This window comes from Tupaia chinensis, unplaced genomic scaffold (assembly GCF_000334495.1).
Source record: "Tupaia chinensis unplaced genomic scaffold, TupChi_1.0 Scaffold000037_20, whole genome shotgun sequence".
Classification (NCBI taxonomy): Eukaryota; Metazoa; Chordata; class Mammalia; order Scandentia; family Tupaiidae; genus Tupaia; species Tupaia belangeri.
Genome location: NW_006159479.1, coordinates 227529 through 238931, shown reverse-complemented (window position 1 = coordinate 238931; position 11403 = coordinate 227529). Strand labels below are relative to the sequence as shown.

The 11403-nt window shown below is 41.0% G+C and overlaps 2 protein-coding genes across 3 annotated transcripts in view; one reads left to right on the top strand and one right to left on the bottom strand.

Annotated features, from left to right (window-relative positions):
* The window catches only part of SETDB2 (SET domain bifurcated histone lysine methyltransferase 2), a gene marked incomplete in the record, with an annotated part of 59317 nt that extends 59276 nt beyond the window's left edge, over positions 1-41 (bottom strand). Inside the window, 1 exon segment of the mRNA XM_006140510.3 lies at positions 8-41.
* On the top strand, positions 1-10806 carry LOC102502145 (40S ribosomal protein SA). 2 transcript variants are annotated; one of them, XM_027772173.1, is made up of 3 exons: positions 1-41; positions 342-484; positions 9918-10806. In XM_027772173.1, exons 2-3 carry the CDS (start codon positions 399-401, stop codon positions 10312-10314), a joined length of 483 nt encoding a protein of 160 aa, XP_027627974.1. In that variant the 5' UTR covers positions 1-41; positions 342-398; the 3' UTR covers positions 10315-10806. The 2 variants fall into 2 exon arrangements, 1 of the variants encoding a protein (XP_027627974.1); XR_003549510.1 differs by lacking the exon at positions 342-484.
* The last annotated feature ends 597 nt before the right edge of the window (positions 10807-11403 follow it).

The following is an 11403-nucleotide window of genomic DNA, read 5'->3' as shown; positions in this document are numbered from 1 at the left end:
AGGCCGTCATCGCTGGAGTGGTAGCGCCGCTGTTTCCTCTGGTAGGTGTGTGGCTGCCATCTTGTGTGTGGCTGAGCTGGGGTTCTTGGGAGTTGGAGGCTTATGTAGTGATCTGTCGTTGTGGAGGGGTCCTGGGGGAGCTATGGGGGAGCGGAAGGGCGAGAGGAGACTCGGCGCCTTGTCACTTGGCTGAAAGGATAGGTTTCCGGGGCCTGAGTCTCATTTCGGGCTAGGGAGATAGAGGGATGGGAAGCGGATGGGGATGCCGAGCTTTGGTTTGTTGGCCAGTGTGGGGGCTTGGCGGGGGGCTTGATTTCTTAACATTGATTCCTTGGTTTCAGGGAGCTCTTTCAGTAATTTTTGTCTTGAAGAGATTCTGACCATCCGAATCTTTATTGATGAGACTGGTGGACTGCCTGATTCAGAAAGGAACAAAGCTGGTGATGAAAGTGGAAAGAGGGAGGTGCCTCACCACTGTCCTCAGGTTCGAAGGGAGACCTCGTCATTTTCCGTCGTCGTCCCGGAGTAGCCTTCCCCGAGGCCGTCCTTTGGTACTAGTGTCAGGTTCTTTGCGCAGTTTTATTCATTAGCGTGTGTTCCTCCAGCGGACTTTTCTTGAAAGCTAGAAAGTGGTGGTCTTTGCAGAAGCAGAGGAAAGGAAGAATTCTGTTAAATTCTGTTTTCCCTCATTTCGATGCGTTGTATACATTTCTGATGTCGGCATGACATGTTGGCTGCTCTGTCATATGGAGTTGCGGGAGGCTTTTTGGAGTGGAAGGAAAGACATAGGAGTTACCTTGTTTTCCTTTTTTTTTTTTTTTTTGTAAATTGAAGAAGCACACATCGTCTTTCATTTGATGGAAAATGTATCAAATCTGAAAACCAGGCCAGTGAAAGGCTAACATTTTGTGATTAACTCCAGCAGTTTGATACCCAAAGAAGGAAAGTAAAGATAACTTATAATAGCCTTGAGTTTAGTTTACAATTTTTCAAAGTTAACTGGTAACTGGGTCAACAGTACAAGATGTAGACATTTTGTGAGAGGAATATCAAAAACAAAATTTTTAAAAAGTGAAATAATTGACAAATTTAAAATTAATTTTGTTTTTCATTTTTTTAATCCATGAGCTTCATAAAACCTAAGTTGCAAAAATTCAAATATCAGTACTTGAGTGTTGAGTTGACAGTGAATGTGTTAATACAGTCTAACATACTAGAGTGAGATGGATGGGTAAGAAACACCAATAACAGGGACTAGCAGATGACATAATGGTTACATTGCTGGACTCCCATGTAGTTAACCACGGTTTGAATCCCAGACACTACAACTTAAGTTCATGCTGAGTGCATGTGTGTGTCTGAAATCTTGAAAGGAGAATGGAGGAGAAGGGATTGTGGCGTGGCCATCTCCCTTGGGGGGTAATTTCTCGCTTTCTGCCTCTCTCTGTCTCTCTGTTGAGTGCATGTGCTCTATAGCAACAATTTCTCTTAAAAAAAAGAAAAAAGAAACACCAATAACAGAAGCTCAGTAAATGTTAAAACATTCCTTTCCCATTCCCCTATAAAAGTATGTGCCCAGGGAACCAGCAGTTAGCATAATGGCTATGTCGCTGGACTCCCACGTAGTCGACCGCGGTTCGCGTCCCAGACCCGGTGGCTTAAAACTCACGCCGGGCGCATGTGCGTGCGTGCCCAAGATCCCAAGAGGAGAATGGAGGAAAAGGGATTGCGGCGTGACCATCCCCCCTGGGGGGTGATTTCTTGCTTTCTGTCTCTAATGTCTCTCTCTGTCTGGTGAGCGCACGCGCCCTATAGTGAAAATCTCTTCAAAAAAAAAAAAAAAGTATGTGCCCATATATTAGACAATATAATTATTTGTATCTTGATTAATGTATAGGGATCTTACACATGGCTCATATTTTAAAGCTTTAAATTCTTACCTCTTTCTGCCTAGTTGGGTAATCTATAGCTTCAATTTCAAAAGCAGCTTTCCTCTTTATCTTTTTACTCACTGCAAGTGCCCTCATTCAAGCACTCTTTTTTTTCTTAGAAACATTTTTATATCCAATCATATTGGCAAGCCTATGCTACTCAGCTTGGAATTTATATTAAGATTAGATTTAGTGGCCCAGCTGTGGTGATACAGGCTGTAGAGAATAGCTGCATCATACTGGAGCCATATGGGAAGGCTGGGTTCAAATCTTAGGTTGATCTGAATACATCAACCTTCCTTAATGGCTGAAAGGCTAGGAGGAGGATCACTCTACATTAAGACCCTGTCATAGGTATGCTTGTCTCTTTCTCAAAAAGGAAATAAACTATATAGGTTTGGCTACTGTAATGGAGAAACTTCAAAATAATTGTGACCTTAAAAGATAATGATTATTTCTTTAATATGTAAAAATGTGAGTTGATCAGCTGGTTTTAACAGAACCAAACCTATACTCCTTCTGGATTGTTGCTCTGTATTCTTATCATGCATCTCCATCTCGTGGGCCAGGATGGCTTCTTCACATCTTGCTGTTAATACTCTATGCTTCATTTGAAGGATAAAAATGAATTTTAATAGCTAGCAGGTGGTGTGGTGCTTAAGGTGTTGGACTCTCACATGGCAGGGACTGCTTGAAAATCATGCCAGGAAAAAAAAAAAAAGGAAGAAAATCATGCCAGTGTGTGTGCATGCATGCCCAGAATCCTGAGAGGAGAATGGAGAAGGGATTGCAGCATGGCCATCCTCCCTGAGGATGGGGAAAAAAGAATTTTAGGAGACAGTATTTGCAAATGGTAGTAGTAGATTTTATTCCTCACCTTAATTTTTTTTTGGAGAGGTTTTTCACTATAGGGCGCATGCGCTCTCCAGACAGACAGAGAGATACATAGAGACAGAAAGCGAGAAATCCCCCCCCAGGGGGATGGTCACGCTGCAGTCCCTTCTCCTCCATTCTCCTCTCGGGATCTTGGGCACGCACGCACTTGTTCCTGGCATGAGTTTTAAGCCACCGGGTCCTGGACGCGAACCGCGGTTGACTCCATGGGAGTCCAGTGACATAGCCATTACGCTAACTGCTGGTTCCCCTCACCTTAATTTTTTAGGAAGAGAATGGAGAAGAGATTGCAGCAGCATCATCCCAATAGTAGGAGAATAGTTTTATAAATTAGGGCACATCCATGGTGATAGGATAATTTTCAACCTTTTAAAAGGAATGTTTTCAAATGTTATCTAGTGACATAAGCTATTTAATGAACGTAGAAAAAGTGTCACCATTTAGTATTAAATGAAAAAGGCATAGTTGGGGAAATACAATTAAAACTATAATAAGATACTGTACAACCTCTTAGAATAGTGGGGGAGAAGGGGAGGGGCAATCCTGCTGGCCCTGTGGCCTAGTGGTTAAGTGAGCTGGATCCCACATGGCTAACCATGCAGTTTGAATCCTAGCTCTGGCAGCTTAAAACACATGCTGGGTACTTGTATGAGTAGCCAAAATCCTGACAGGATGGAGACATGGAAGAAAAGAAGGGATGTGTGACCACTCGCCACTGGGGTATGCTTTCTTCCTCTCCATCTCTCGCTTGTACACACATGTGCCCTCTGGACAATTTCTTTTCAAAGGCAATTCAAGTAGTAGCAAAGAAGGAAAACAAGGAGATATTTCAGTCTTTCTAGTGGGAATTAAACATACCGTTAGTCACATAATCTAGCAATCCTATTCCTTCCTTGAAATTTACCAGCAAGATATCTGAGCTTCAGTAGTTTTTTCCCTCTCTTATTTCTTTCATGAGAAAAAGAGACATATACACACAACACAGAAAGAGAGAAACAGGTACCCTCAACAAGATCTCATTATGCTGCAATCCCCTTCCCCCAGCCCTCCAGCTATTACAGTTGGGCTACTGGGCACAGGGATACCGGGTATGTTTTGGGTTGACTCAGGATTCAAACCTGCAGTTGACCACGTGACTTCCAACACTGTAACTCATCACACTATCAATTGCATCACTGAAACTGGACCTCCAGTAGCTTATTCTTTCCAGCACTTGGCATGATCAAGTTTTGTTTTCATTTCATTTTATCCTTTATATGGTGTATGGAGTGGTATTTTGATGTGTTTTTAATTTCCCCATTTACTATTATTTGCCTCACTGATGAAAAGTAAAATGAAAACCCATTTGGCCACTCTGAAAATATGTGTAGCAATTTTTTTTTTATTTTTTAATCATTGAAAACCAGAAACAACCCAATTATCAACTGAGAAATGGATTTTTTAAAATTACAGTTCAGGGTCAGGGGTCCCAGTTGGTGTGGTGGTTACGGTGCTGGACTCTCCTACATGGCTGACCACCGTTCAAGTCCCATACCTGGTGGCTTGCTTTCTCACTTTCTCTTTCTCTCTGATGAGCACATGTGCCCTATAGCAAAACAATTTAAATAATAATAAATAAAATTAAATAAATCTTAAAAAAGAAAATTACAGCACATTATTACATATAACACAGGAGCTCTCTTATTCCAGGAAAGCATTCAAGTATATAAAAGAGAATATCACATAGCTAGCTATGTAGTAAGTTATAAGAAAAAGCATAAAAATAAGCTATAAAACATTATATGATGAAAACACACCAGAAAATGTGGCCACAAAGCAGAAGAAAATGGTAACCTAAATATTTTAAAATGAGTTAAGAGAAATTTAAAAAAAGACAGTTTTTGAAAGACCCACATAAATCAGAAGTAAAATGAGCTCGGTAATGTGGCTAGACCATAGAAGAATGTGAAATAAGAGCCTACAGAACTCTGGAGAGATTAGAAAAAAGGAGACTTATTTTTTCTTTAAAAAAACATTTTTTTTTTCAGTTTTGCTGCAAGGCTCATGAGCTCACCAGGGAGAGAGAGAGAGAGACAGAGAGAGAGAAAGGGAAAGTGATAAATCACCCCCCAGGGATGGCCACACAGTGCACAGCAATCTTTCTCCATTTTCCTCCCGGGATTTTGGACATGCATACAAACACCCTGAGTGGTTTTTCAAGCTACCAGATCTGGGACTTGAACTGTGTAGTTGACCATGTAGGATCCAGTTGCCTTAACCTCCATACCACCTGCTGGTCCAAAATGAGAACTTTTTAAATGATGGCTTAATTAAGACAGTAATGGAACCAGCAGATGGCATAGAGGTTATGTTGCTGGACTCTCACATGGCTGACTGCATGGTTTGAGTTCCAAACCTGGCAGCTAGAAACTCACACCAGGTGTGTGTGTGTATGTGTGTGTGTGTGTGTTTATGTGTGCACCCAAAAATCCCAAGAAGAGAATGAAGGAGAAAGGATTGCAGTGTGGCCATCCCACCTGGGGGTGGTTTCTCACCTGCTATCTCTCTGCTGAGTGCACATGTCCTATAGCAAAAATCTCTAAAAAAAAAAAAAAAAAAAAAAAAAAAAAAATCATCAAGATGATAATAAGAGTGTATATATCACAGAAAGCAAATTAAGACAGAGGATACAAAGAAGAAGTAAAGAAAATCACATTGATGGAGAGAGAGACAGAGACAAAGAAAATGTGAAATATCTCGCAGGTGGGATGGCTACTTCACAATCCCTTCACCTCCATTCTCCTCTCAGGATTTTGGGCAAGCACACACACATGCACCCTGTATGATTTTTCAGGCTGCTGGATCAGTACTTGAACTGGGCAGTTGGCCACTTGGGACCCAGCTGCCTTAACCTCCATGCCATAAAATCAAACAGATTTTTAGAAGGAGTCTAGAGAAGGTGACAAGACCAGGAAAAGGAGCCAAAATATATATAAATGGAATTCCTCAAATGTAAAACAAAGTGAAATAGTGATGGTTATATAACTAACATTGTGAATATACTTAATACCATTGAATTGTAAACTTATGAATACAAGTCTTGCTTATTTTTAGCCACAATAACAAACAAAATGCAAGCCAAAACAATGGCCAGAACATCTATAAGAACTATGACTCAGGAACAATAAACATTAAAGGTTTAAATTTACATATGTTGAAAAGTAAGATGTGAATCTGGGGAAATCAGCCTCCAGCAGTTAACTCTGAGATGTAGTCTTATAAAATTGTTGTATTAAAAAAAAGAGGGTGGCCAGCAGGTGGTGTAGTAGTTAAGGCACTGGACTCCCATGTGGCCTACTACAGCTCAAGTCCTGGACCCAGCATCCTGAAAATCACACTGGGTGCATGGTGCCCCAATTTCTGAGAGGAGAATTGAGGAGAAGGAACTGTGGGGCATGGCCATCCCCACTAGGAGGTGGTTTTTTGCCTTCCCTTTCACTATTTCTCTTGTTTCTCTCCAGTGGGTGCAGATATCCTATGGCAACAAACAAACAAAAAACAACAACAAAAAACATTTATAAAAGGGGGAAGGGCAGCAGGTAGTGTGGTAGTTAAGGCACTGTATTCGTGCATGGCTATCTATGGTTCAAGTCCCAGACCCAGCAGTTTAAAACTTAGGCTGGACCCATGAGTGTACATCCCAGAAATCTGATAGGAGAATGGAGGAGAAGAGATTGTAGCATGGCTATCTGCCCCATCCTGGTGTGATTTCTCACTTTTCCTCTCTGTCTCTCTTTGGCGAGCGCATGTGGTCTATGGCAAAAACGTTTAAAAAAGCAAAAAGCAAAACGAAAACTTTTTTCATCCATAGGAAAAAAGTCCTAGTGACTTAGAGAAAAGATCAGATCGAATTAGATTTTTTGACGTTTTATGCCAGATGATAGCAAAGCAACATTTAAAAAAGAATTCAAGGGAATAAAATAGTTTATATTGCACCAAACTATCCTTCAAGAATTCAAAGCATTGGGAACCAGCAGTTAGCGTAATGGCTATGTCGCTGGACTCCCACGTAGTCGACCGCAGTTCGCATCCCGGACCCGGTGGCTTAAAACTCACGCCAGGCGCGTGTGCGTGCGTGCCCAAGATCCCAAGAGGAGAATGGAGGAGAAGGGATTGCGGCGTGACCATCTCCCCTGGGGGGTGATTTCTCGCTTTCTGTCTCTATGTCTCTCTCTGTCTGTCTGGCGAGCCCACGCGCCCTATAGCAAAAATCTCTCCCAAAAAAAAAAAAAAAAGCATTGACATACAGTTATAAACATAAAATAATTCAAGGAATATTGTTTCCATGAGTCCTTACTGAAGATTTTAGAAAGGCACCATACAGAGGAAGCTGGATCCAATAGGGCTGGCTAGGGTTTGATTCCTGGCTCCATTGGCTTGAAAAACACATCTAGGGGACCTATCCCTGCATGTACAGGATCCTGAGGGGATGGAGAATTAAAAGAGAAAGAATTGCAGTGAGACAAAGTCCCACTGGCTGTGTGCACACGTGTGTGCGTGTACTCGCTGGCAAGCACTCACACTCTGGCAATTTTTTTTTTAAATGGGGGTAATGGTGATGGAATAGTATGTAAATGTTATACAATCCGGCAATGTACAATAGAAATACTACTGTACAATCCCCCGACTGGCCTCATCCAAACATGGCAGAAGAAAGTTAAGAGAAGTAGAGTAAGGCTATTTGCCTCTTAGGAATTATTTGGGAGCAGAAAGGGAGCACTTGAACTGACTAAAAGCTTAAACATACATTTAACATATTTAACATACGATAAATAAAAATACCAGGGAAGCTATTACTATATGGTGGCACAGAAAGAACGGAAGAGGAAGTTACTAGCTAGTATTGCTTATAGCAGGGAAATAGTATCTTTTTTTAAAAAAAGAATTATTCTTTTATTTAATTTTATTCACTGTCGTCATTTTATTTTTTAATTTTTCTGAAGTTGATCAGAAAGAGACAGATAGAGAGGGAAAGAAAGTGAGAAAACCAGCTGCCAGGTCCGGGACTCAAACCACGGTCAACTATGCAAGAGTCCAGCCACCTTAAACACCATACCACCTTCCAGCCCTAGGGAAATAGTATCTTTTTAAAAATAAATACATCATTTTATTTTATTTATTCATTCATTTATTTTAATTTGATCAGAGAGAGACACAGAGGGTAAGAGAGGGAAAGTGAGAAATCAAGCCACCAGGTCTGGGACTTGAACAGTGGTTAGCCATGTGGGAGTGTCCAGCGCCTTAATCACCATACCACCTACTGGTCCCTCGGGAAATAGTATCTTTTCTTTTTTTGGAGAGGTTTTTGCTATAGGATGAGTGCGCTCACCAGAAAGACAGAGAGAGACACAGAGACAGAAAGCAAGAAATCACCCCCAGGGGGATGGCCACACCACAATCCCTTCTCCTCCATTTTCCGCTCAGAATCTTGGGCACGCACGCACATGCACCTGTCGTGAGTTTAAGCCACCGGGTCTAGGACTCGAACCACGGTTGGCTACATGGGAGTTCAATGACATAGCCATTACACTAACTGCTGGTCCCAGAGAAATATTATCTTAAAAGGAGTCGGGGAATAAACAATTTTGTATAAAGATATTACTGTAGAGTTGACCCTAGGAAATGCAAAAACTTCACTAAATACTGCACCCCTCCCTTGGGACCAGCAGTTAGCAGTTGGTGGGAATGTAAACTGGTTTAGCCACTGTGGAGACCAATTTGGAGGTTCCTCAAAGATCTACAAATAGACCTACCATTTGATCCAGCAGTCCCATTTCTGGGTATCTACCCAAAGGACAGGCAAACACTCAGTCAGAAAAGTGCTTGCACATCAATGTTTATTGCAGCATTATTCATGATCACCAAGACATGGAACCAACCTAAATGTCCACAAACAGATGAATGGATTGAAAAAGTGTGGCATATATACTCTCTGGAATACTACTCAGCCATAACAAAACAAGACCCTGGATTTGATATAAAGTGGTCAGATATGGAGGATCTATTGCTGAGTGAAGCAAGCCAGGGTATGAAAGAAAGATATTGTATGTATCCACTTAATATATACTGACTATCCGCACTCTATGGTAGAGAGTGAAATATTGAAGGACATAAAAGCAGTGAAAATAGTTAACAAGGATAAGACAGTGTGGAATGGGTGAGGGGAGAGAAGAGAAGAGTATAGAGAAGATAGCAAGAGAATGAATAGAGAGGCATGACATTTGTAGGACACAGACATGGTTTATTACCTGTTGATGACATGTATAGTATTCTTAACTGGATTGGTCTGAGAAGTATTTCATGTTGGGTAAAGTCTTTTTATAAGCAAAATGAGAAATAGTGATTGACTTTTTAAAAAAATTGTAATGATAATAATGATCTGGAAAAATAATGAAAAGATATTTGATGATGAAATGGGGATTTTAATGTCTGTATTGACTGATATGCATGGTATTCCTTCTGGAAAAAGAAATGTAATACACTGTAAAGTTATATGTGGTTCAATGTAATACAAACAAGATTATGGTGATAATAAATAAATTTAAAAACAGATCATACAGGTTTATATCAAACTCTGAATCATCTGAATATGTCTTTTTAAGTGCATATTGAACATTTATAAAAATCTTTTCTATATTAGAGCACAGAGAAATACTCAATTAAAAGATATAAAAAATAGTCAAAGTTTTGATCACAAGCAATAAACCTAGAAAATTATTTAAAAATAAAGAGGCCCCTTTCCACAGTACCTGCACAAGGCTCCATTCGGTGTTGTTCTGGATTCCCATTCTAACTTAAAGGGAAACCTACACAATGTCCGGAGCCCTTGATGTCCTACAAATAAAGGAAGAGGACGTTCTCAAATTCCTTGCAGCGGGAACCTACTTAGATGGCACCAACCTTGACTTCCAAATGGAACAGTACATCTATAAAAGGAAAAGTGATGGCATCTATGTCATAAATCTTAAGAGGAACTAGGAGGCGTTTCTGCTGGCAGCTCATGCCATTGTTGCTATTGAAAAATCCTGCTGACGTCAGTGTCATATCTTTTAGGAACACTGGACAGAGGGCTGTGCTGAAGTCTACTGCCACTGGAACCATTCCTGTTGCTGGCCATTTCATTCCTGGAACCTTTACTAACCAAATCCAAGAAGCCTTCCTGGAGCCACATCTTTTGGTGGTTACTGATCCCAGTGCTGACCACCAGCCTCTCACAGAGGCATCTTATGTTAATCTACCTTCCATTGCTCTGTGTAACACAGATTCTCCTCTGCACTGTATGCACATTGCTATCCCATGCACCAACAAGGGAGCTCACTCAGTGGGTCTGATGTACTGGATGCTGGCCAGGGAAGTTCTACACATGCATGGCACCATTTCCCATGAACGCTGTGAGAGGTCATGCCTGCTCTCGACTTCTACAGAGATCCTGAAGAATGAAAAGGAGTAACAGGCTGCTGCTGAAAGGGCTGTGGCCAGGGTGGAATCTCAGGGTGAATGAACTGCTCCAGCTCCTGAGTTTACCACTACTCAACCTGAGGCTGCAGACTGGTCTGAAGGTGTGCAGGTGCCCTCTGTGCCTATCTAGCAGTTTCCTACTGAAGACTACAGCCCCAGCTGCTCAGGTCACTGAATGGATGGAAAAAAACCACTGAGTGATCTTAAACCTGCTCTTCCACAGACTCTTATATGAAGTGGAAATAAGGTTGATAAGGGAAATAAAAGTTTCTAAAATAATAATAATGATAATAATAATAATAAAGGGGCCAATAAAACCCAACCTAAAACCACAGTAAGACATAGCCTCACCCTAATTACAGTGCTTATTATCAAAAACACAAAAAATAATGAATGCACATATGGGTGGGGAAAAAGGAGAACTTTTAATATAATTGGTAGGAATATAAATTAGTATAACCATTATAGACAACAATATGATAGTTCCTCAAAAAGTTTAAAATAGAAAAATTACATGATCCAGCAATCCCACTACTGGGTATGTAGCTAAAAGAAATAAAATCACTATGTTAAAAATGAATTTATAGGGACCAGCAAATGGCATAGTGTTTATGTAGCTGGACTCCCACATGGCCGGCTACAGCTCAAGTCCTGGACCCAGTGGCTTCAAAATCACACCAGGCATGTGTGTGTATGCCTAAGATGCTGGGAGAATGGAGAAGAAGGGATTGTGGCCTGGTCATCCCCCCAGGGGGGAGGATTTCTCACTTTCCCTCTCACTGTCTCTCTCTCTCTCTGGCGAGCACGTGTGCCTAAGCCAAAACTTCTCAATAAATAAGTAGAATAATAATAAATAAAAATAAAGGGCCAGGGCCAGCAGGTGGCATGGTGGTTAAGGCACTGGACTCCCACATGACTGCCTACAGTTCAAGTCCCTGACCTGGTAGCTCACATTCTCACTCTCCCTCTCTCTCACTGTCTGTCTTTGGTGAGTGCATGTATCCTATAGCAAATTAAATAATAATGATTTAAATAATTTTAAAAAGCATGTGGTTACCAATTGTACGTATGGGTATTTTCC

What these genes read in the sequence shown, in the direction of transcription:
- LOC102502145 (XM_027772173.1), top strand. Translation starts at nt 399, where the DNA reads ATGAGACTGGTGGACTGCCTGATTCAGAAAGGAACAAAGCTGGTGATG. An exon ending in TGCCTCACCACTGTCCTCAG is followed by an intron (nt 485 to 9,917) that starts GTTCGAAGGGAG and finishes CATATCTTTTAG; the next exon opens with GAACACTGGACAGAGGGCTG.